Source organism: Pteronotus mesoamericanus, unplaced genomic scaffold, assembly GCF_021234165.1.
Source record: "Pteronotus mesoamericanus isolate MK-2021 breed Mesoamerican mustached bat unplaced genomic scaffold, CSHL_Meso_final scaffold_507, whole genome shotgun sequence".
In the NCBI taxonomy this organism is placed as follows: domain Eukaryota; kingdom Metazoa; phylum Chordata; class Mammalia; order Chiroptera; family Mormoopidae; genus Pteronotus; species Pteronotus mesoamericanus.
Window position 1 is genome coordinate 4,866,374 of NW_026555319.1, and position 26,512 is coordinate 4,892,885.

The 26,512-nt window shown below is 48.1% G+C and overlaps 1 protein-coding gene across 1 annotated transcript in view; it reads left to right on the forward strand.

The window, feature by feature from the left end:
• CUX2 (cut like homeobox 2) overlaps positions 1-26,512 on the forward strand; it is a 216,587-nt gene that overhangs the window by 124,503 nt on the left and 65,572 nt on the right. Inside the window, exons 2-3 of the mRNA XM_054594090.1 lie at positions 8,384-8,494; positions 11,924-11,971. Of these exons, the coding sequence (XP_054450065.1) occupies positions 8,384-8,494; positions 11,924-11,971 (159 nt within the window). The remainder of the gene's footprint in view (positions 1-8,383; positions 8,495-11,923; positions 11,972-26,512) is intronic.

Genomic DNA, 26,512 nt, shown 5'->3' on the forward strand with positions numbered 1-26,512 from the left:
CAGCTGATGGAATGTAGTAAAGCCAGCTTGGCTGGGAACTATTTCTCGTAGACACCGCCCCTTGCCCCGGCCTCAGATAATTGGCCCAATACATCTTGGCATCTGGAATTTACATACTGTGCAGGGAGTGATGGATGGCTCTGGCAGCCCGGGCTGTCTCTCAGTGCGGCTCCGTTATCCATCTCAGCGGGCTGCGGAGCCATCCATCTTGTCTTGTCCCCTTGCTCGTGGCAGGCCAGCATGTGCCCTCCGTCCCAGGTCATCCCCCCAACCCCCTTCCCCAGAACCAGCCTCTGAGGCCCATCTGAAGGCAACGCTTGCGCCATGCCCCGCAGCATCCCCTGAAAACCCTCCTGCTTGGGATGTTTGCAGGGTATTCTGATGGCAGAGTCCTGAATGGCTCCATGGACCTGAGATGCAGAATGGGACATTTGGTGCCCCAAAGGGGGCCCCACCTTGCTGCTGCCACAAAGGCTTTCTCATGCTTGTACCTACTAACAGTCGTTCATTCACAAATGTGCGTTGAGTGCCTACAGTGCACCTGGCATTCAGTGAGAATAGCTAGAGCTGTGAGCAAGATAGGCACAGTCCCCACCATAAGGGACTAACATTCCGTTTGGGAGTATGAACACTGACGATGCTGGACACTGTGCCCAGCACTTTACCTACTTATAATCTGGCTCTCGAGGACTCCTCTTCGTAACACTGTGGACATAAAATTTTATGCCCATTTTAAGACACAGAAATTGAGGTTCAGTCGTTTGTCCAAGGGCATGCTGCTAATGAAATGTCAAAGCTAGAATTTGGACTCAGGTCTGTGGTCTCTGAACTATGTCATTGTTCCCCAGACAGACCAGGCTCTTTCAGGGCTTCTGATACATAGCATTCATTTACTCATTCATTTGGCCAACAAATGTTTCTAGAGTGCCTATTCTGTATCAGGAACTGTTGTAGGCACTGAGTACATAGTAGGAAGGGAGGGACCAAATTCTCTGCCTTGCTGTCATGGAGTTTTCATTATATAAATGATGTATATTTATAGTATATAAAATAAGTAAAATGCATAGGGTGTTTGATAGTGTTACATATTAAAAAGAAGAAAACTAAAGACAGGATAGGAAGACCGGTTAGGGGTCTGTTGCAATTATCCCATTCTCCCTGCTTGGGATGTCTAGCTTCTTCATCAGACACATTCATCCTTCTGGATCCAGGTCAGATGTTTCCCCAAATCACAGGAAATCATCTTGCTCTCTATGTTCCTTTCATACATAATTTATACTTTTCATATATTACTTAGGCACACAGCATTAGGGTTGGCCTGTTTGTCTTCTCCGCTGCACTGTGAACTTCCCAAGGACAAGGACTGAGTTGGTTGATTTCTATATCCAGTACCTAGCACTGTCCTGGCACAGAATTTGGGCTCAGAAATTAGTTGGATGGATGGAGGGATAGATGGATGAATGGATGAGTGGATAGATGGGTGGGTGGGTGGATGAATGGATGGTTAATTGGTGATTCAGTGAGTGATTAGATAGATGATTGGACGAGTAAATAAATGGATGGTCAGTTAAGTGACTGGATGGAGGTCAAATAAAGGACTTCCAGCCTGGGTAGCTCCTTAGTGGGTACTGGCAGCCCCTGCCCAGGTTGGGAACCACACAGGGATTTAATTAGAAGAGGTGAGTAAAACTCTACCTCTCTCTTTTGTCCCATCAGTTTCCATACACATCTCAAATATAGGAGATATGTTAGGGTTTCACACTTCTCCAAGCCTGCATTGGAGATGATATCTCAACACGATGGCCTTTGTCACCTTTTACCAGAATTATATATGCCCTAACTTGTCTACTTTGGTTTCAGAACTATTAGAATATATAGCATTATCTGATTCATCATTGCCTTCTCCCTTGTCTAATATTTAGCACACCAGAGATGATCAATGGGTGGATGAATGGATAGGTGGATGGACAGGTGGGTAGACAAGGGCCCAATATTTCTGGTTCCATCTTCATATATAGTGAAGAGAAAGCAGAGTTCTGTGTTTGTGTTTGGGGGAAGTTGGTAACTGTATTAAAAATCATAACCATTGCTCATCCTGTTTTCCATACCTGGCCTGGAATCTCAGCTGTCACTTCACCCGCAAATCCTTACAGGAGATAATATACATAAAATGTTTAGTATAGTCCATAAATATTAGTATACGAGGTGTGTCCAGAAGATATCCAGCCATGTAATATGAAAAAGTAGAGACGTTTATTGAAGAATATACACGATAACAAGAAACGTTGTACATAGGACAATGATGCCTCAGTCCAGTCCCCTTCAAAGTAGGCACCTTGGGACCTCGCACGGTTCTCCCATTGCCATCAGCTGCTCCATTGTATTTTTCTGAGTCTCATTGACAATCTGAACTCTCTTCCCTTTCAAAGGTGATTTTAGTTTTGGGAAAAGCCAGAAGTCACAGGGCACCAAATCTGTGCTATAGCAGGGCCAAATCACCTGGGTGATTTGATGTTTCGCCAAAAAACTCTGCACAAGACTTGATGCATGAGCAGGCGTGTTGTCCCAATGAAGCTGCCAATCAGCAGTTGCCCATAGCTTTGACCTTCTGAATCATCCAAATAGTTTCTGTGGAGGAATGTTCAAGCTTAATGCAAAATTCGATGCAGACACATTGCTCTACTTGCTCAGTCATTTTGAATGTGATGGCCACACAGTACACATGCTCACTCAACAGTGTCTACTAACCCCATTGACTAGTACAGTGAAATTGTCATTGTTCACGCATGCGCATTCCAGTCCACCCTCCTTGGCTGCCAGGTTACAGTGATTTCAAGCAAACAGTTCTCGTTATATTAACAATGGCTGGGCTTTTTCCAGACAGACTTTGTTTTATATATAATCACAGGTATTCAAAAATGTTAGCTATGAGTTCTTGTTTTCTATAAGGAACTCCTGTGGTAAGTTTCACCTGAAGGAACAGTTCTAGGAATTTAAAAAATAAAATCTGAGGGCAGATACTAAGAGCAGATATCAGAAAGGGTTAACACGGGTGCAAGAGATGCCCAGGATTGGAGGGGAAGCTCCAGGAAGCCTTCCTGGAAGAGGGGACATTTAGGTCAAAACAAAAGGATGATGAAGATCAACTGCAAAGACAGAATGAGATTATCTGGATGAGGGATGAAGTCTGTGGAGCTGTGGAGTTGGGAGACTTTGGTGTATTTGGATTTCTACAAGGAATTCAGTCTGGTTGAGCAGAACCAAAGAGAGGAGAGAATGAGAGGGGCTAGGAGGGACCCAATGATGCCTAAATCAGGAGTGTAGAAATTGTCCTAGGGCAGTGGAGAGCCCAAAGTGGATTTTGAGCAGGGGAGGGATGTAGGAAGAGTTGTTTCCCTTTATGAATCCCTTCAAACCTTGGAAACACCTGAGGTCCTCGCTCTCATCACCCTGATCCCTAATAATTACTGCATTCTTTTTAGAAGGTCTCTTCCAGGTTGGTATTAAAGAGATGTGTCTGAGTGTGGGGGTGTCTTCAGACCTGAGAAGAGTGCGGACATATGTTGGGGGAACTGACATGCACAACTCAGACTGTGCCTTATGTGTGTCTCCTCTATAAGAACAGCATCTGGCTCAAAATTTTGTACATAGTTGACACTTTGGGATCAGGTGTTAAATTTCTTTCAAAGTTACGTATCCTTGTAAGAGTCCCAATCCCTCCTCTTTGGGGAGACAGGTGAACTAAGATTGTTTAACTGGGCCTCCCCATAGATGACCAGCAGTTTTCCTTCCCCTCCCCTCTGAAGAAATCCAACTTCTTAATCTGCTGTGTGGTTTGGGCAGGTAGCCTAAGTTGTCTGTCCCTGTTTCCTCATCTTTGAAATGGGAGAATCAGATTCGAGCAGTGTTTGCTCAAGTGTGGGGCATGCACCCGCTGGTGGGACACGAGATGATGGTTAGCAGTGAGTAGGTCTGGCTTTAGAGAGGACTGGCTGGCACCAGGAGGAGCAGTGGGTTACATACACTGCCTTGGTGCCCTTCCATTCCTTCTCATCCTAACGTGTGGAAAGTCTATATGCAGTGCCACACTACCTTTAACGACTCACCAGCACTTGCTAACCAACCTTCTCTTATAACAATGACAGACATCAATACGTTGTTTTCACTGTACTTTTATTTTAACAGCTACAATCTGTGGCATAGGATTCTGTAGTCATTAACAATTTCCAGTGCACTTATTTAGGTTTAAAAAAGAGGGGTTCTTTACATAAAGTTCAAAAACATACAAAATTTATCTTTGATGCACGGGTAAGAATAATGGTTACCTTTAAGTAGCACTCACTAGAAGGGGGCAGGAGGGACCCTGCTGAGGTGCTAGGAATGTGAACATTCTGTACCTCGATCTGGGCAGTGGTTACAGTGATGTAAAAATTCTATCTTAAAATTGAACTTAAAGCTCTGCATGTCTCAATCAAAAAGAAGGAAATAGGAGTCCTTTTAAATATATGAATATTATCTTCATGTGGAATATAAATATGGCAAAATACATGCAGAGGGATGTGTGTGGTTGAAGTTTGGACAGCGATAGACCGGACTCCAAGGTTCCTTCTGTCTCAGACCTTCTGAGACTCTGAGTGCCTGGGAGGTCTGAGCCCCAAGGTTGCCCAGCACCCGGGGCATTCTCCAGGCAGTGGGTGCTTACGGTGGGCTAGCAACACGGCTGCCCCATCAGACGAGCCCTTCCTCGCCATCCCAGCTTTTTCCTGCTGCTCCTGGCCCTGGGTGTAGCTCCATCCCAGCTTCCTTTCTCTCTGCACATTGGCCCGAGCCTCAGCTGCATCTATCATCTGCTTCAAGCTCATTAAAATTATTTCTTTTTAGTTGCAAATGGGCTGTTTATGATGATCATTATTTGAATGGTCTGCGCCGGGCTCCGGGCTGTCTGTCTGCTGCTGATGGCCGGTTAATCAGATGAGTCTCCACCCCGCCTGGGCCTGGCCCAAAGTCTGGGGCTGTGTTAATCATGGCTCCCTGGGGCTGGGGGCTGGGAGAGGATCCGGAATTCTGCTTGATCATCAAAGGAGAGGCTCGCTGTGAATGTGCACGGTGGTTCAGACACTCAGTTTCTAAAACTTTATTTCAGACCAGTTCTGGTTTATATGGATGAGAGGTTTTTTTGGTTCTATTCCTTCAAAATACAGTGCTGTGAGCTTTTTCATTTTAAATGTGTTTATTTTTAAAGATTTGTCAATTCTGTCACTGGCTCACTTGCCTTTGTTGATGTTCAAATATCCTGTCTTTTAGGGTAGGAGAGAGTGGTTTTTAATGCCTTTGCTTGATACAGTAAAACTTGGCAATATCCTGTCAGTCTTATAGCTTTTTTTCTTTTTTGGTGAGATTTTTACTGACCTGTGAAATGTAAAACTGTTAGAATCACTAGTGTGGTGTTTACTGAGCTCTCAGTTTATCTAAATATGAGATTAATATCAGCCAACATTTATTGAACACTTGGTACTGTACTTGATGCTTTTCACACTTATAGCATTTAAAATGAGCTCCCTGAACATCCCCTAGCTAGTGGGGAAGTGGAGTAGAAGCCTTGTGAAGACCAGGGCATTACAATTTTGCCTTTATAATCCACCAAGGAGATAATTCACACCTGAATTATTAAAATAGACTAATTTATTTCTTAGCTCCCTGATTGAATCACCTAACAGACACATTAATGTGTTTGTTACATGAGATAATGTTTGCAAGGAGCTTACCGGGATGCCCGATACGTGTAAACACCCAATAAATGATGGTTGTGATCATTATTATTGCTGTTGTTGCCAGTGAGCTTACCATAGAAATGCGGCAAAAAAATAGGGTTGAAGGATGAACATATTTCGACAAAGTTGAAAAGAACATGGACATCAGTCATATCATCTGCTCCTCAAGGGCCAAACAGGAAAGACACCAAGCTCTGGGCTTACGCGAGGCCAGGACTGGGCCCCTGCTGATATTCCCCAGCCTAATCTCATCTCTTCTCTGTCTGAAACATGGACACAGCAAACAGATTGATACCCACCTGCAGCCTCGGAGGTTTGGTGGAGCGAACCAGTGTAGTCGTGTCAGGCAGTTGGACTTACCCTGCTGAGATTTCCTCTCAAAGCCTGGTTTGGATGTTTTGAATGAGTCCAAGTCCAGCCCCCACCAGGTATATTGGTTGCCATGGTACAGGGAGGGACAGTTTCCCAGAGATAAGAATATCATGTCAGATACGTGACAGTCCAAAACCAAGGGATGTCAATTCAAGACCCAGTTCTGATTGTCCTCCAGCAATGTGAAAATCACATCTTTGTCTTCAAGATAGACAAGAAAAACTAAGGACAACTGTGAGCACTCTGCCACAACCAAATTGCCCTTGACACTCCAGGTTCTTCTCTCCTGCCAGGTGAGGTTTTGTCCACCTGGCTGCACCACCTGGTTGGTGTTTGTCTCCCTTTTATTTGTCCTCTTGCTGAACGTACAAATCTCTTTCCAATCATTTGGTTTTTGGGTTGCGGTTGATTGTAGTTTCTTTATTGGAAACTGATTATTTTAAAATGATAATAAACCAAAAATCTCCGTGCTTTTTCCTACTTCTGTCACCTTGGCAGCTTGTTAGAAACTGTTTCTGTTTCTCTCTCCCATGGCCCATGGCACCTTGTTCCTCCCCTGGCTCAAAACTCCATGGGGCATTGGGGCCCTAAGCCTCTGCACCTTCAGGTTGGTGTACCCACTACAGTAGCACAGAATTGGTTTCAGCACCTTGGAGAGCACTGCAAGCCCTATCCCTTGCTACTGTATTTTAATTGCTCTCTTTACGCCTGGACCTCTCCCTTCTAACCTCATGAATCTCCAAAGTTAGACATTTCTCCAAAAATAGGAATTCTCTCCCTGATTTCTCCCAAAGGCTCCATAGGCAGACACACTTAGCCTGGGTTTGGGGTAGGCTTTCCAGCTTCCGATGGGTGTGAGTTTTATGGTGCTATGGTGAACTGCTATTGAGCAGATTTACCGACTCTCAGACATGATATAAGACAATTACCATGCATTTTGTCTCTTAGAGGGAAAAGGATTTGCAGCGGTTAATAGTACTTTTATTTCATTATCTAATGGTAAAAGTGTTTCATTGTGTGTGCAAGATGAATGCATATTAGCAATGACAAATGGGGTCTTTCAACACGGTGCTGGGCCTCATCATACATATGTTAGATTAAAGAGTTCACCCTAGAAATACACTCTTGCATCTGCGTGTGTGTTTTTAATAATTCTGATTGCAGAAATTTATTGCATCACCGGATTTAGGAAATTATAGAGCCTGATTGCTGCAGATATAATCGGGTGATAAATACAGAAATGCTCCTCAAGCTATGGTCCAGGAAAAAAGCCCATCTTGGGATGGTGCAAGAAGGCAGCAGACCACATAAACAAAGTGTTTCTTGAATTATGCAAATGAAATCCATGACAACTCATGGAGAATTGTACTGCCTGTGTGAAACTGCCACTGTTAAAGTGAAGAAAGGTACAAAAGGGGCAATCAAATATATGTGTACGACCAGCAGACATTGTGCTGTGTGTGAGCTGTAGCATCCCCACTCCATCACTCACTCTCTTTTTCCCCTTGATGGTATGGCCTGTAAAAACCTGGTCTGACGCCTTCATTGCACATAAGCAAGGCACCTTCTAATCCATTCCTTCTGAATCCAGGAGTCTTCAGTGAAATATTTCTTACACTTGAAATGAACCTTAAATGATTTACTGCAGGATATACAAAAGGTCAGCTTGCTTCTTATTGGCACCTTCATTTTTCCAAAATCTACTGAAATTAAAAAGCCATCTATATCTTAAAAGGCGTATTTATGAACCCTTAAGTGTAAGTAAGTCATAGTTGGAACAGTTCCCACCTCTGATATATGAAAGCTGTCGACAGCACTTTCTTCCACTATGATATGCCCATACAATATGTCGCACTTTACTATTTTGACACGGTTTGGAGATGTTTTTCTACAGCTACTGACAAGCTTATGCCATCACTCCTTTGGAAATTTAAGAGGTGGGGCGGAGGGGGTGGGGGAGAAGTGAAAAAAACAACTCCACCCAACTTTATGGGAGATTATTGATCTGGCCTGACTTCAGACCACAGAAAGAGCTGTCCGGGATTTTTTTTTCGGTTGCATCCCCAGTTTTGTAAATTATTCATTTGTGCCAGGAGTCAATATCCTGTCTTTTCTCAGCTTTGTAAGTTAAGAAAACTTGTTCAGAATGCTGTTTTGTATGATGATTAAAAAGGAAAAGGAGGAAAAAAAATCTTTGTCTTTTCTCTCTCTCTCTTTCTTTCTTTCTTTTATTGTTCCAGAAGGAGCTTAATTCCGTCGCTTCTGAGCTGTCTGCACGGCAGGAGGAGAGTGAACATTCTCATAAACATTTAATTGAACTCCGCCGGGAATTTAAGAAAAATGTACCTGAGGTACAGTATATTTGCTGTTATAGAATTAACTCAGTAGGAATGCAGATTTTTCTCTGTTCAAACTATATTTTGAAAACTGTAGACATAAGTGACTAACAAGAAAAGAAGCTAATTAGCCCCAAAGAAAATTTACAGCCCCCAACCTTTTGGGGTTTCTTGGTACAGTAGTGCTCAGCAGCGCTGTCTAACATAAGGGCAGGACGCCTCTCCACTGAAGTCATTGTTTTTGAGGGCTCTAGAAAACATCCATTTTCTCCCCACACTCGTATAAGTCAAGTGCTTGGCCTTGATGGCAAAAGCTATTTGTCTGGAGTTCTTGATTTTATTTTGCTTTTCCATGGGCGCCTGAGAGATGACAACTACAGCCACCCCCATGGCCCTTCCCTCCATCTCGGAAACTGCCGCGCACCCCCACATAGACGCCTCATTCTTCCCCTCCACCCCGCCCCTGACTACCGCAGCCACCAGCTTTGTCCTTCCCAGCTGCCAGGAGGGTGGTCCAGAAAATGACCAGCCTCAAGCAGTGTAAGGGCCCCCCAGAAGAAGGGACTAGAAAGGACTTGTTTCAGGTCTTTCCAGGGGCGAATGTGTGAATTTCTTTCCCGCCTCTCTCAGGCTCCCTGTTGCTTCTCAATTTTTTTTTTTTAATGATAAAGTAAACTCAAGTAGGAAAAATAAAGCCTTCTGACTCCATATAATGCTGGCAGTTGGGTGGCACCTCGGAGCCATTATGGGAATCAGAGACCCCGCCTACCTCCAAAGCCAGCAGTGCTCTGACCAGCAGGCTAGTTGAGCTGTCTGTCCAAACCTGCTCAGGTGGCTGGATCTTGGAGGAGACGAGGGCAGGATCCAGCATTCGGGAGGTATCAGACCTGGAGATGTTGATTCCACCCTGCCTGCTGGAATCTTCCAGGGATCCTGGTGCATCTTGCTGATGGAGGGAGGGTCCATGGAAAGGTGGACAAGACATGGACCTACCCAGGAGCTAGGCCACGTGGGCAGTCTCTTAGCTGTGAAATACTCCTCACCCAAGTCGTGAATATCTTTGGTTCTTCAAAGCAAGAGAGGAAAGTAAGATCTAGCTGGAACTTGGCCATGGGGCAAGTCTGGAAGGAATCTTAGAATTGAGAGCTTAGAGGAGGGGCAGGAAGCTCAGATCTGTTTCCCATGTCATGGCTTCAGAAAGACCAAATCAGCCTCGGTTTGACTCCAGGAGCTAAGAATGGTAATACTGAGTGACTTTCCCTTTCCTCTTAGAACAGAGAATAGCTTGGTCTTTAAATTAATTTTTCTGCCCAGAATGAGTACCAGAGGCCCTGTCCCTGCCTCTCCAGTCTCTGGGAAGCAGCAGAGATGAAAGGTGACCTTCCATCTCATCCCCCTTCCCTGGGCCCAGGCGAGGAGGGAAATCCAGGCCAGGTTTTAAAGCCTTGAGTTTGGCTTACATAATTTTAATACTGCATAATTATGCAATTATGTAATTAGGAGGAATAAGTTTCCATTCCTATTATAGTTGTGCCTCTGAAAATTGTCATTTTTGGAGATAGCCTCTCCTGATGGGGAGAGTCATGCCAAGACTTTACTTAAGAACATCATCTGGCCAGTGCTCAGCTCACGGCCCCGCTGGTGCCTTTGCTCATCTTCTCCCAGGGGTTAAGCAGGCAGGGCACGGGCCCAGAGTCCTGCTAACCCCTCCCCATGGAGCCTCACTCAGACTTGAATCCCCTAAACTCGCTTGAGTGAGGGGTTGGGAGAGGAGCCCCTTTGCGGAACCTGTTGACCCGCATCAGGTTCCAGCGGTGCCACGCAGGACCTTGAGCAAGCCAGCCCCCCGTGGGGCCTCAGGCTCCCGTTCTGTAAATTCAGGGAGCTGGAGAGTCAGTTCCTGAGCCCCTCCAGGCACTGACATTTCCTGAACCTGAGCCTGAGCCAAAGGTTTCCTGCCCAAGTGTTTTACTGGTCCACAAATTTTACAGTAAGTTGCCAGCGTTTAGACTCTCGGGGGATTTTACCCAAAAACGTGGATTTCCAGCGTCTTTGAGACTGCTTGGTAGATTTGGCCGCATGGAGGATCCACGCCCACGTGGCAGTCACCACACAGAGCTGAGCAGCTACCACGCCCATTAAACTTGTGTTCCCTCCAGAGATTTGCCACGGGACCTCCCGGCCTGCCTCCCTTGTGGCCACTTCCGTGTCTGACAGCACTTCAGTTCACAACCTTTGACCCATGTTGTCTTTTCCATTGCTGTGGTTTCTTGTGATCTAATCTGCTAGGTTCACACACACTCCCTGTGTCCCTTCAGAAGATGCCTAGCACACATCTGTACATCCCCAACTCTGAGAAGCCCTAGGGGGACATGTCTGTCAGTGAGGAGGGGATCCCAGGACTCAAAAGAGGGGTTTTTTTTCCCCAGGGTAGAGGCAACACGACCTTATTCTTTACCTGAGCAGAGGTATTCTTCTGCCCATCTCGTGTCCTTCCTGCTTCTCTCTGCTGCCTCTCCCTCCCCACGCTCTCAAGTGCCCCCAGCTCCTCCTCCCAGGGGGGTTTCTTGTGGGCCATGGCTGACAGCGGTGGGGCAGGTCACCGGTGGGGCTCACAGGAAAGTGGAGCATTTAGGGTTGGGATCTTGGGACACTCGATTTTAAAAGCCACTCTCTGGCACACTGTGGAGGACTCGTGGGAATCTACCAGAGGGGCTCTTGGGGCTGGGAACCTCAAGGTCACTTGTGCGAAGCAGGGAATTAGGCTCTGGAAGTAGGAGGCTCCTTTCTGAAAGCATCCCCTTTCCGTAGAGGTCATCAGACCTTTACAGAGCCCTTCCCCTGACCTGAACGCCATGAGGGGAGACTCGGCCAGGTTGCCAGAAACCACGTGTTCTAGTGAGGAAGGAGAGACAAATACAGGTGGTGTCACTAAAGTGCTGAGTGGGGAAGCAGAGATGGCGACCTGATGGAGACAGCCCCTGGGCAACACCAAAGGATGGAGTGTTCTCATGAAGGGACTTTGGTGCCATAACCCCAGGAGTTGCGAATTGGGGTCACCTCTCCAGTCCCCACTCCAAAGAGTATACCCTGGGGGGACCACTAGTCGCCCAGGTCCTTTGCATCAAAGAGCATTCATTCCATGATGAGGTCCATTTGGGAAATGCTGCTTCCTCTGTCCCTCTTCCTGAAGTCTCTAGTGTGCAGTACAGCACAGGCTCCAAAACACCCTGCAGGGAAGAGACTTGAAGTTGGGCTTGATATGTCCCCTTCTGTGTGTGTGTGTAGGTGTATATATGAGGAGCCCTTCCAGATGCCCCTGAGTGCAGGGTCCGTGGACTCATTTGGGAAGTGCTACCCTAGGGGATGACAGTGAGCTGCAGTCGGGGGCCGTGGTTGTCCCGCGTGGCACTGCGGTGAACTCTTCACTGATCTCTTTTGCAGGAAATCAGAGAGATGGTCGCTCCTGTATTAAAAAGCTTCCAAGCTGAGGTAAGACCCAAGGCCCATGTCCCAAACCCAGTTCCCTCTCCTGTCCCACCTGGAGTTGCCAGAGGAGGCCAGCAGCCTCCGGCAGCTTAGGAGCAGAAACTTCTCTACTCCGTTCCCTCTAGATCAGCCAGTGGCATTGTGACAAGCATGGGTTCTCTGTTGTGTTCGATGGGATTCCCATATCTGATCCCAAGAAATCCCCCTCTTTCTAGACGTCGCCCAGCCTTGCACCAGCTCTGCCGTGTATGATATCTGTGGCCTTGAACGAACCACCTCACCTTTCTCATTTTGGGATATTTGTGCTTGCTAATCTTTACTCTCCCCCGACCTTCCACTCTGCTTTGCTTCTCTAAGACAGCCTCGCAGATAAGTCCACTTACCTGCCAGTCCCAAAACCCTCTCGGTAGAGTATACAGTCGACCCACCCTCTGAGTATACAGTCAACATTGTTCACATTCTTTCTTTCCCACACATTGGACCCCAGTTCATTTGACAACAACTGAGCTGTCCTCAACCAGTTTCTCTTGACTCCTTGGTGCCCTGAGATGGGGCTAGACCTCCCATATTTCTCCTTTTAATTTGACTGTGACCAAGATTCTGAAAATGTCCACTTGTCTGGCTGGCACAGGAGGTAAGCTAGGAAAACAATGAAATTACACCAAGGCAGGAGAGGCCATCTCTCACATGTCCTGTCTTCACTGGCTTATCTCCGTCTTCCCCAGTATGCGGGCAGGGCCCTGGAAGGGCTGGTCCTTCTCAGCGCTCACTGGCAGAGATGTGTTTTAAGTCTGTTGTCCGCCAAGCACCTCATTACTTTAGATCTGTCTCTTTGGAACTGCGTAAGCATATAAGGCAATATTAAAGTAAACAGTAACTGGATTTGCACAAATGTCGCTGATTTCCATATTTTTCATCCCTTCGTTTTATTACTTAGTTGACTGATATGCTTATTTATTTATAGGGCCATTCAGTATTGATTCATTTGGTTGTGAGGTGCCTGAGCTGGAAGGGAAGGGGAAAAAAAACCAGAAAGAAGACGAATAATGTTGAGAATGTGTTGTCGTGGTTTTGTGTTTTTGTTAAAAAGAGGTCCCCATCTGCCAGCTCCTGGTCTGACAAAGTGCACTCAGCACACAAGCCGCCTCAGGCAGCTAATTCCTCTGCTCAGCCCAAAAGCACACGTCGAGTTTTTCATATAGAGCATTACTTTTTTGGTTGTTCCATTGCTTGGGTTTGTGCAGGGGAGCTTCTCTTAGCCACTTAGAGCCTCAGTTTCCCTATCTGTTAAATGGGCATAAAGACACTATAGGTTTTTTTTTCATGTTGTTTTGAGAATGAACTAAGATATGATGCAGGAGAAGGGTTTTGTGTAATGCCTGGTGCGAAGAGCACAGACTCCAGAGTCAGCCTGGGTTCAAATCCTGCCTCTGCCAATTACTAGCTGTTTGGTCTCGCGCAACTTACTCGACCTCTCTGTACCTGTGTTTCAAAATCTGTAAAATTAGATGATGATTATACCTACTCCATATGGTTGTGACTGAGGAAGAACAAATGTCCATGGAGTGCTTAGAAAATTGCTTTGAGTATTAGAAGTCTTGGTTGTTTTATTATTCTTATTATCAATGACTTCCCACATTGGCTTATTTAGCCTTCACTATACCAGGGCTGGACTTGGCCTCTTTCTTAGGTGCTCAAGGCTTTTTATCCAAAAGAAGGAGCCTTTCTGTCTTTGCAGGAAATAGAGATTACTTAATGTCATCTTTTCAATAGAAGGAGTTAAATATTAGGTTCGGTTGATAATCCAAAGAATGTCCAAGTGCAGCGGGGGCGGGCGGGGGGGGGGGGGCGGAACACATGCAGAAAGGAACTCAGACAGGCCTGGCTTCCATCTCAGCTCTGCTGCTTGCACTAGCTGTGTGGCCTGGGGGGGCGCTTCTTAGCCCCTCCAGGCCACAGCTTTCCTCCTCTGGCAGACTCGGCTAACAGCAAGGATTTAAAGAGCCAAGTGAGGAGGCTGGCGGGGTGTCTGGCGCACAGCTGATACTCAGTAAGTGTTGGGGGAGAGAAAACCTTAGTGGGGCCAAAAGGAGAGGCACAGCTGAATTCTCATTTCCAAACCTGTTTGGCACGTTGAATAGACACTGTTGTAATAGCTGGGGATCTTCAAAGAACTTCATTAATTTTCTTAAGGTGGCTTTCCATTGTCCCTTTAATGTACCAAAAAGACTCCGTTTGTCTGGAGTTTGCTTCCCGAAACCCCTGCTTTTCTCATGATCTATTGACTAATCCGTGGCAGCAGCCACGTCCCTCCCCACACCTCGGGGGAGACACATCACCAAAGAAAGGTGTTGTTAATAAAAAGCATCTTCTTCATCCAGAGCCAACTGCACACGTACAGCCCTGTTCATCCAGTTCATAATCCAAATTTGATTTTCATTTTAATTTTTTTAATGAGGGTTCATCCTTTATGCTGCTTCCCTCTCACAATCTACCAGGCTCTGGGCTCAGAGCTGAGGATTCCCAAGTGAGCATTAATCACCGCCCAGGAATATTCCCTGAGGCAAACCCCTTCCCTAGTCACAGAAACCAGCCCATAAAACGCCACAGGGCATTCTTTCTTCCCCAGTGGGGGCCTCTTGTTGAAATGTAAGGTATTCAAGTTCATCCCTCAATTTCACTCAACCAGCCGTGGTGCATACAGAATCTGGGCGTCCCTTTTATCTTTTCATGCTATACATGTGAGTGTGGGCCTTGTATTTATTTATTTTTTTAGTCTCTGTGTGTGTGTGTGTGTGCTGGCGGGAAGAGGGCGGAGAGGAAGTGAGTTAGCCCTGCTGTGAATCAAGGAAGCTTTTCCTCTCCGCCTTGATTGCTTACAGGCCAGCCTTGATTCCCCTGCTCAGGGAAACAAAGACAGCCAAAGAAGGTGGCTTAATGGAGACAGCTTGAAATGGCCAAAGTTTGAATATCCTTGCTCACAGAGAAAAGAGCAAGACGAAAGCCCCGCTAATTACAAAAGTTGCTTTATGAAAGATAATTCAAAGCAATAATTTAGCAAACATAATCAAGTCGCACAGATGGGGTTGTTGATGGATGGATTGCAACATGCAATTAGCAGTTCTCGCAGTTACATATCATTAACCCTCCGAGCACAAAAATTATTTTCTCATTATTAGTTGAAAAGGTAAAATTAAGCTGACTAGACAGTAAAGGAACAAACTACAATTAATTACCTTCATTTATTACAGTCATTATTTTAAACTTATTTTTACTTGGAGAGAGAGATGAAAACATCTAAATTAAAAGTTTTGTTATGCTAAGCCAGAGGTGAAACTTTTCTAAGGAATGTATGTGGTGGCCCCGCCGCCGGAGAGTTGGCAGGGCCACTGCTAGGAGCTTTTTTTCTCTGTTTCCTTCTTCTTCCGTTGTGAAGGCCCTTGTGGCCCCTGTGATAACAAACGCTTTGGGCTAAGCTGAAACAGACACATTCACCTGGGCCTGATCCAAACACAGCAATTTGGAAACCAAGGGGGCTGACCCCCGGGGAGGCAAGAGAGTGTGGTGGCCAGGAACCAGGGTCTGAGTTCCACCCTAGCATTGCTTATCTGACTTTGGCAAGTCGAGTGACTTTACGTCTCTGAGCCACTGCCTCCTCCTGTGGAAGTTGCGACAGCTCGTGGGGTTGCAGGAGGTTTGATGAAAGTTCTCTTTCGAGTGGCCAGTGAGTCATTGTTCTCATCACAGTGGATGTGTCTGGTCGCCTGGGCCTACACGTTCCCTTCGTGCCCTCTTGGGGTCAGGGAGAGTTCCTGCGGTGTGACCACTGTCTAGGAGCTTCAGGAGAGGCCAAGGCACTACTTACCAAGAAATGTATTCATCACCAGTTGAGTCCATGCAATCATTTATTCGCTCAACAAACATTTAGGAGACCCTCCTGAATACCAGGTGGTGTTTTAGATGCTGAGCCTGTGAAGGTCACAACCTATTGTCAACTCAACCTCTCTTCATGAGAGGGAGGACAAGCGTTTGCACCCTCCCGAAAGGGCCACCCTTCTACTTGGCACCTGGCAGTTCCACTCAACAAATACTCATCGGACACCTGCCGTGTGCCAGGCTCAAGTGAGGGCTATGAAAAATCTGCAGATGAGGGGACACCATCCCTGCCCTCCAAGAGTGTCCCTGGAGTTCAGCCGCTGTAACTGAAACAACTTCCCAGAATCATGTCAAGAGCTTGTGGGAGGCCTGTTGTTTTCCTCCCAGAAGTTCCGTGTGTTTGCCGAGCTTCGCGTTCACGCCTGTCCCCCATGACAGCCACACAGCAGCTCCCATCCGCGCACGTCTGCATGATGCCTGACACTCTGCCATCAAGGGATGAAGCCTGTGTTTCCATCCTTTGAATCTGGGCTTGTGTCCACTCCAGCCAATGGAATGTGGCAGTCCCAGAGGCCTTAGCTGGCCTGGCAGCTTCCCATCCCACCTCTGCTGACCCAACCCTCCGTAAGAGGGGCGAGGGGCGACGACCACCCTGCTGCGAGCAGCCCCGCCCACAAGGAGAGGCCCTGGCGGGTGAGAGAGGAGCACCCAGGAGGCAGACACAAGTCATGGAGCCATGCTGGCCACGATGCCCAGCGGAGCCGTCAGGTCAGCGCAGCGCGGTCAACCCAAAGACAGACCAGAGGAAGCTGTTTGGGGCCGCTGTGCTCTGGGGTAGTTACTTGCACAGCAAAAAGTCATCAGAACACCAACCTTTTTTTTTCAGCCCACAGGTTCTTTCTTCTCCCCCTTCTCCTTTACTCTCCTCTCCCCTCCTTTCTCTTCCACCTTCCCCTCCCTTTTCTTGTTCACCCACCGCCCCTCTCCCGCAGCCTTGAGGCAGATTTTAGCCTTCTCAGAACATTTTCCCCCAGCGCCAAGTTCTTCGTCCTCCATCTCTGTGCAGAGGGCACCCTTCTTCCCACCTCATTCCGAGGGAGAGTGGCAGGGGTCCCTGTGGCAGAAGTCAGTGCCCACAGATACAGCCTCCGCAGCTTCAGGCCTGGCACTGCCCTCCGGGGGCCCAGGTGGGGAGCGTCGGCAGTTCTCAGGCTCCATCTCTCCCCCTTTGCGTTCCTTCTAATGGGAGCGGGAGCATCTCTGAGACAAGCCCCAATGGCTGCAGGGGGTGGGGAGCAGACTCAGCACCAGTTCTGATTGTGGAGGAGCAGAGAGGCGATATTGAAATAGGGATTTGCAAGAAAGCAAAGACGGGGTCTTGCTGTCTCCCTTGTGGATGGTTTAGACGACACAGCATGGCCTGGTGCCCACCAGCTTGGCAGCTCCCAGCCTTGATGGATGTTTGTTGGATGAGTGAGCGACTCAGTGACTAATAGCTGTGTAACTCTGGCTGAGTCACTTACCCTCTACTGTGCCATCTGTAAAATGGGGTGAGGATACTTTGCCAGCCTGATTCAGGTGGATTTTGGGGTGCCACTTTGGTTGGAGATGCAGGACATCATAATTGGCCATGGTCCTAGGCATCCCAGAGTCTTCCCCGCAGACCTCGCCAGCCGAGGGTGCCAAACTCAGTCTGCCCTGAGTCCCTCTCACTTTCAGGTGAGCAGAGAGCTGCGGATTTCCTTTGTTTGCTCATATCTGCCTGCCAGAGTGCTGGTGGTTGGCCAGACCCCGGCCAGACCAACAGGAGACAGGAAGACAGAGCCAAGGCCAGGGTGCCCGTGTGCCACCTCCTGAGTGGGTACCACTAAGACTCCATTGTCCGCTGTTGTCAGTTAATATGCAGTCAGATTTGACACTGAGGGCGGGCCCTGCCCTGCATAGAGAAGTCTCCTGAAGTGACATTGCATGCCTACTATGTGCTATGCACTTTCTAATGATTATTTCATGTGTTCTTCACAACATTCCTAATCTGGGAGAAGTTCTGTTATTATCTCCTTTTTACAGACAAGGAAAATGAGAATCAGAGAGGAGAGGCCTGACATCTCCCTGCTGCCGGGTGTGTGCCTGGGACTGGGGCGACCCGAGGCGGCATGAGAACTCAGGCCCAGGAGGGCAGTGCAAGGTGCTGTCCAGCGCCTCCTGCCTCCCCCTCGGCCAGCAGGTGGCCCAGCACCCACCCTCCACACGTTCACACTTGCTGTTCTGTGCCTGGAATGCTCTCCCTGGCCACCCTGTCTCTTAGCCTGATTAACTCTGCTCAGGGAGTGGGGAAGCCCCCCGGCCCCCGGCCACCCCTAAACCCCTGGTCGGCCTTGCAGCGCCCCCTGCCATGGCACTGAGCGTCAGTCATCCTTACCCGTCTGCCTGGAGGTGAGGAGCACCAGGTCTTTCAGGGCCCGGGGCCCCCTTAAGTGCTCTGGCTGGGACTCCGAATGGGGTGGGAGCCATGGGAGGCCTTAGAGCAGAGGAGGGGCAGCTCCGAATGAGGTCTTAACAGACTCGCGCTGGCTACCAATTCGATGGCACAGTGGGGAGGGGCCTGACTTCTCCAAAGTGACGGAGAGGAGGAGGCTGTGCCCCTCCTGCCTCCCGCTCAACCCTCACTCCCTCACCCAAGCCTCTCCTCGCAGCCAACACTCACTGCCCAGGGCCTGAAGTCTCCCGTTGCCTCCTTGCCCCCCCAGACACCGAGACCCCCTGCTTTCCCTCCCAGGCAGTTGTGGGTGAGAAAGGGGGTCCTAACCCAGGACAAGGTCCCAAGGGGTCCTTTGTGTTCCTGCAGTGAGCTGTCTGGGAAGGGCATGGAGCGCATCTGCGCAGCCCAGGCTGCCTGAGACCGGCACGCCCCTCCCTGCCCGGGCCCTGTGTCCCCGCCTTGTTCTGCATCTGCCTGAAGGACTCCTACAATTTAATTATAGGGCCTTTTCTTTTTGGCCTTTTAACATTATTTGCTCTTTGATGTCATAATTTTCCCGCTCCCCAAACCACCCTCCTCCGTTGCTCCCAGCACTGGTGAGACCATTCCTTTATACGTGGGGCCCCCTCGGGGCCACAGTAGGCGTTAGACACGTGCAGTCCTGACCAGTCTTCAGGGCTGGGGAGAAGTGGCCTCGCTGGCCAGCGGCAGACGTGGGGTCTGAAGCCAGGTTGGCAGAGGCTTGCATCCTGGCTCGTCCACTTCCCAGCTGTGCGACCCTGTGCAAGTCACTTAACGTCTGTGGACTCTGTTTCCTTGGCTTCCCCTCGCCCTTTTTTTGAGGTTTAATTCACATCCGACATTATATTAGTTTCAGGTATGCAACAGAATGATTCAATATGTATACATATTGCAAAATGATCAGCACAAGTCTCGTTAACATACTTGGCGACTTTTAAATGGAGATAATAGGGCCCACCTCATATTGTGAGAGTTAAATGAGCCGATATTGAAAAACCACCAGAACAGAGCCCAGTATGCAGTGGACACTCCTTGAACCTCAGGCGGCATTCCTAGCAGTCAAGCTGAGACTCACCTCATCCCCTTGACTCCTCCCAAGGCCCCATGAGGAGGCTTCCGCTCTCATCCATTTCTCCAATGAGGTGACTGAGGCTCAGTATCCTGCACTCAGGCTGGGCCACCAGCCAGCACATTCAGGAAGCATTTAGTGATGCCTCCTGCACGTCACCACCTCTCAGCGGCGCAGCGAGGGCAGTGCTGCTGGTGTCTTCTTTTACAGGTGAGAAACCAGGGCTAGAGAGGTCAAGTCACTTGCCTCAGCTCACACAGCTCTTCAGCAGAGGAAATGGTGGAAGAACTTTCTTGGAGGGCTAAATGGGGCTGCTCGAGGCACCTAGGGGGTGCAGGAGTAGCTGAAAACATCAATTCTAGATTGAGGGCCTAAACTGGATACTTGCAGATGGTTAGGGCTGGGGAGCACCTCATCACTTAGCCAGACTCGTGCCTTTCAGGTGTATCTTTGCTGCACTTTAGGCGGAATCTTCCTACACATACAGGGAACTAGGATTCGAACCCTGGTCTGCGCACCCAGCCCAGGACTTGGCGTATAGTAAGTGCTCAGTAAAGAGGGTGTTGTTTGCAGCTTAAGCCAGAGGCAGTGAGAAGGCCTTTGGTCCCTCCTTCCTGCCTCCGGCCAGCCCACATGCACACACACTCCGTACGCCTCCTCTTTGATGACTTAATGTTGATGGTGCAAGTCTTCTTGGCTCCCATAACTGAATCTTGCCCCTCTGGCTTCATCTTGCTCAGCTTGGGGTAAAACTTATAATGAGCTGAACATCCTTCTGAATTTCATATTAAGAACCCACCAAAGCATCATTGAACCTGTCATGCCATATTACAACCAAATTAAGAACCAGCAGCAATCCTCTTTCATTCGGTTATCATATGCCTTATAAAGTAAATTATTAATGCTTTCCCCCCCAGTTAAGCAGTTACTTGCAGTTGTTCCGGGTATTTCTCATTAGAAATAACATCATCTAAAGAATGATATTGATTGATTTTTTTTAATCTTGGAATCATGGACGTGAAGCACATATTTATGTGACATTCCCTTTAACTAGAATTCTCATGCTTTATTTTTATATTATTGATCTTTTTGACACGAATTGCTTTTTGGCCTTGTGCGAACGTTGTAAGCTTTCCGCCTGCAGAGGAATGGGCTGAGCTGGGAAGAGTGATCGTTCCAGCGGCGTGGCGGTAACATTCCCGCACATTTAACAACAATTAGTCTATGCTGACGCCATGGTCGGCTTTCGTGTATGAAAATTTACAAGCCTTTTAATGGACTGCATTATGGAAGGCCAGGCGAGGCCAGGCGGTGGGGAGATGAGGCTGCAGGGAGCGCATCCATCTCGTGCCACCCGTTGGCCAAGTGTCTCAGCACTCACGTCTGCCTGACTCGGGGTAGGGGGCTGTGGCAAATGCAAAAGCTAATGCAGCAGCCACGCCAGTGTTGTGGGACATGTGGCCATTCACGCAGTCACTCATGCATTTATTAGTTCATCGGTGTTAACTGAGCACCCACTATGTGCCAGGCATGGTGCCGGGGTGGGGGGGGGCTGAGGTGGTGAACATTATTTACTCATGCATTTGAGAAATAGTTGAGTGCCTACTGTGTGCCAGGACTGTGCTAAGCAATGAGGGTAAGAGGGTGAATACAATTACTCATTCATGAGGCACTTGTGGTAGAGCAGAAACGGCATGCTAAGCCTTGAGTCACATGATTCAGTTTCATTGGCCAGGATGTGGCATGAGAAAGATTAAGCCAGCCCTCACTCCTAAATCAGAAACTATTTCTTGAGCCCCTACTATGTGTAGACCCTGTGCAGGGCCCTGGCGATACAGCAGGAAACAGGACAGACATGGCCCTGAACCTGGGGCGCTCACCGTACAGCGAGGGACATGCATTTAAATTTGAAAGGCAGTATGTGCAGTGGTTAGGAGCACAGTCTGAAGCCAGAGGGCCTGGGTTCAAATCCCAGCTTTGCTACTGAGGCAAATTATTTTTCTCTGTGTGCCTTGATTTCTTAATGTGCAAAATGGGACTCAGAATAGCCCCTGGCTTAAAGGTAAATGTGAGGATTAAATGAGGTAATAGAGATAAAAGCTTAAAGCGATGTCTGGCACAGAGAAAGGTAGATCGGTGTCAGAGGCTACAATTATCCTGATTATTATGATTATGATTATGAAGTCGTTCTACAGTATAGTAACTATTTATGGATATGCTGAATACTTCCAAGGCAAAATGCCATTGCACCAGAAAGACCCCATTCCTGCCTTTCCTTTGACCTAGCTTAGACTGCATGATCCCTCAGGTCCTTGCCAAGGTGGGGAGCCTGAAGTGCCATCCCCAAATTTAGATACTGGAGAGGGAACCCTCCTGGATGTGCATGTCCCGGGCGAAGTAAGAGGCCCTCTGTCATTCAGCATCACGGTCAAACCCTCCCCATGCCCTGAGCGGCAGGAGTGAGGCCCAGAGGAGGTGAGAAGCCCACGTAGTGTCACACAGCCAGGAGAAGGAAGGGCCCGGATGCTGTTTTGGGTTCGTGTAATCCCCAGACCCAGATCAGGCAGCTGTCAAAGGCAAGGAGCTGTATTTGGAGTCTCAGAAAACCAGGTCCAAGCCCCACCACACTCCCCTAGCTGTGTGACCTTACGCAGGTCACTTCACCTCCAGCCTCAGTCTCCTATCCTCTAACACGGGTTCTTGTAATACCCACCTTGTTCATCCCAGGGGCATGGGTGTGGGGAGTCCACATGATCACCCAGCTGAAAGGGGTTTGCAAACTAAAGTAGAACTCAAAGGTGAGTTCCAAAGTGTGGTCCATGGCCCAGCAGCATCTCTGTCACAGTTGAATAGAAATGCAGTTATGCCCCCCACCCTCACCCCCCCAGGTCCCCTGAGTCAGACTCTGCAGTTAAACAAGGTCCCCCAAGAGGGGGTGATTTGTGTGCACGTTATGGTTTGAGACGCTCTACCTTAGACGCGCCCACTGGCTTAGACAAGCAGCTGGCTTTCAACCCTGGCTGCCCAGTGGAATCTCCTAAGGGCTTTAAAAAAAAAAATACAGAGGCCTGGTCCCACCCTAGAGTGTCTGACATTCTTAGTCTGGTGTGAGACTTGGGCATCAGGATTTTAAAAGCTTCTGCTGGTGTTTCTAATGGGTGAGCCCCTCGACCCAGCAGCTCACCATCTAGGGGAGGAGACAGACACCTGGCACCAACTAGCCGTGTTGGTAAATGCTGAACAACTAACTCAGGGGCCCTAATTTGCAGCATCTGCCGATTTTCATGGTGTAAATGCTCCCACCATGACAATTTCAAGCTGCCAACATGGAGCTGAGAAGAAATGTGCAGTAATAGCATCTGTAGCATTTTCACCATACAGACCTGATAGATGTAAATATCCTCAAAGCAAAGAGAAGAGTAAAATATAATCAAATAATTAGGGAGTGATGAGTACGGAGTGGTTCCCTTTTTTTCCAATTTTTTTGTTGTTGTTGTTTCCATGTGGAAGAATACACATAACATAGAATTCACCATCTTAGCCATTTTTGAGTATCAGTTCTGAGGCATTAGGTTCATTCACATTGTTGTGCAATCAACACCATCGCCCTTTTCCAGGACTTTTTTCATCTTACCAGACTGAAACTCTGTCCCCAGTAAACACTAACTCCCCTCCCCTGGCATCCACCGTTCTACTTTCTGTCTTTCTGTTTTTTACTCCTCGAAGTACTTCATAGAAGTGGAACCATACTATCGTCTTTTTGTGATGGGCTAATTTCCCTCAGCATAATGTCCTCAAAATTTATCCATGTTGTAGAACCATTATTTTTAATATAACTTATTTACTATAATTACAGGTTTATAGGATGTAATTTTTAACAATGGCTGTGTTTAACAACCAGCTTGCAAAATTCCTGTAAGTCTAACAACCAGCTTTTGCGAGCTGCTGCAGGCCAGCCCCCAGCATACCACTGGAAGTAATTCTAATCCTCGTGTCATTTAAGAACAGAGAAACAAATGGCAGGCTTTAGGACAAGAATCGGCAACCTGTGGCCCTCAGGCCAGTCAAGTTTTATTGGAACACAGCCATGCTTATTCATTTATGTGTTACCTGTGGCTGCTTTCCCACCACAACAGTGAAGTTGAGAAGTTGCAACAGAACCTATATTATCTGCCCTTTTTTTACAGAAGAGGTTTGGTAACTCCTGCTTTCAGGTGTACAGGGAATGGGACAGATTGAATCGATTTAGTCACTCATTTACCAGTAGATATTTACGGAGCACCTTCTGTGTGCCAGACACTGTTTTAGGCACAAGAGCAAATAAGACAAAGTCCATTCCCTCCCTGAGCTGACCTTCTGGGGAAGACGAATGTAATTCAGACACTCACACGAGTAAATATGCAATTACTACCTACCGCAGGGCCTGTGATGGGGAGCCCTGTGGGGCTATGAGAGCATCCTCAGATGTCAGAGAGGGCTTCCACGGAGAAACGACCTGTGAACTGAGGCAAGAGTAGGAACTTTAAGCCACGAGAAGGGCGGAATTGCATGCAGATGCCCTGAAGCAGGAGGGAGGGTGGAAACTGCAAGGAGGGGTGGCGGGAACCTTCCCCAGCTCCTCACCTGGGCCCAGCCCCTAGCCCCCAAGACCTGCCCTGCCAACACAGGATTGCCTTGTGCCAGGCTCACCCTGGCCTCCTTTGCCTCCCCGGCTGTGAAGGCCCCCTCTGAACTTCCCTCCACGCCCCTCCTTCCCGGCTGTGGGGCCCACACCGCAACAGGCAAAGGCCTCTTATTTATTTCCTCCTGAGATTTATAAACTCCAGCCCTGTAATAAAATTATTCCCAGCACAAACACAATATAATAACATTTAATTAAAATACATAAAACTAGATATTAGTAGGGACAAGTAAGGATTAAAATCAGCCAGTCCCTCTGTCCCAGAGCTAAGCAGAGGCCCTGCCCTGAGACACTGCCCCGAAGCAGTTGGTGGAGCCAGGGGACAGGTGTCAGCTTCCATATCTTGAGCCACATTCAGGTAAGGAGGAAACTGAAAGTCAGAGAGGTTGAGACATCAAGATCACACAGCCAAGGATTAGAAGAGCTGGAATTCCAACCTGCATGTGTCTACAATAGTCCTAGCAGCCCGTTCCTGCAGCAACACCATCAAACACAACTGGAGTTCACCTTTCTTGTCACAGTCCACGCTGGTTGATCGGAGGGGTGGGGATTGGGACTGTGCTCCACGCAATCATTCAGGGATCCAGGCTTCTCCCACCTTCTGCCTCAGCTCTTCATTGTGTCCCAGAGCCCTCTTCATCTAGTCAGTATGTGAGGAATGAGGAAAATACCATGGATCTCATGGGGGGTTCCCAAAGGCCAGGCCTGGAAATGGCCACATCATTTCTGCCCACATTCCCTTGGCCAGAACTCAATTACGAGGCCATGCCCAATTTCAAGGGGTACAGCCTAATGCTGTGTGCCCAAGAGGGGAATGATAACCAGGGCTACGTGAGCACGTAACCCTGCCTGCCGCACTGTGGATTCCCTGACAGGTGAAGCGCCCACTTCATTAGCTACTGGGGATGGAGCTGGATCACAGACCCTTTTACCCAGTAGGGTCAGTGCATGCTGGACAGGTGAGCTAGAAGATGAAATTCACGGGGGCTGCCACGTCTAGGGAGCAGCAGAGCCAAGGCAAGGAATGATTTTAACAATTTGGCAGGTTTTATAAAGCTCCAGCTGTGTGCCCTGCTTTGTACTGGACTGGCTAAGAAAAGAAATTGGCTCTGTCCAACAAGGCGGCCAGGCCACCTATTGGAAGCCCACACATCCACTGCTTGCTAAGAAAAAGGCAAGGAGATCAGGGAAGACTTCCTAGGGGAGACGAAGTCCCAGCTCAGTTGAGGAAGACTTGGTTGGGCAAGAAGGAGCCTGGAGAGTGGTATGTGGTGGTTTAAGAGCACAGGCCTGGGGTCAGGCAGACCTGGCTTCGAACTCCAGTTTGATCAACAGCAGGGTGATTTAGGTAGGTCACTTTACCTCTTTCTGAGCCTCAGTTTCCTCACAAATAACATAGTACAGGTTTTTCATGAGGATTAAATGAGATAGTTGTGTGTGGACTGCTCATCCCCATGCACAGCACATGTAAAGCTTAAAATGAAGATTCATTATTCATCAGAGGCTGTTTTGTGAGTCACATCACTAACCCTCCCTGGAGCTGTGATATGTGGGGGTTTGGGGAGAGGATAAGGCCAGGACACACTTTTGGGCAGGACAGAGGGCCCCCGAATACCAAGGGAAGTCTAAAGTTTGTCTCGTGAACAGAGGAGCTGCCACAAGTCTTTTTATGTATGAAGACAGCATGACCAGAACCCTGTTCTAGAAATACCCCTCTGGGGCTGTATGGGGTGCAAAAGGGTCCCTCAGGAGTCAGGATTTGGAGCACTTGAGATATGATGCAGTGAGGGTGCCCTGGCCTGAGGAGTGACAGAGAGGGAGCACATTGTAGGCCATTGTGTTCCCAGATCGCTCATGGTGCCTGACACGCAATAGGTGCTGAGTAAATATTTATTAACTGAATGTTGACATGGTAATCTTGGCAAACATGGCTATGGCTCCTGCTGCGTTCCAGGCAGCATTCTAAATACCCTGCAGGCACCAGCTCCTTAATCCCCACGACCACCCTATAAGGTAAATGTTGTTACCCTCAAGGTTACAAATGAGAGGAATGAGGCACAGAGAGGTTAAGTAACTTGCCCAAAGTCACACAGCTAGTAAGTTGCAGGGACAAGATTTAAAGCCAGTTAGCCTGGCTCCAGATTCCTTACCTTTAATCACTATTTATTAAGTGCCCTAAATTTCGTATAAATATGACAGGAATCCCGCTCACTTCCAGAGACGTGGCTCTGTTTACAGGTGCAGATGCCCAAGCGCAGAGGTGCTTAGAGACATTGAATAAGGGCACAGCCAGTTGGTGGTGAAACACCTCTCCTCGTTCCAGGCTTTCATGCTGACTACTGCACCCTGTGTCCATGGGGTAGAGACACTTCCACAGTTTAACCAGTCAATTATAATAATATTTTTCTCTTGGAATAT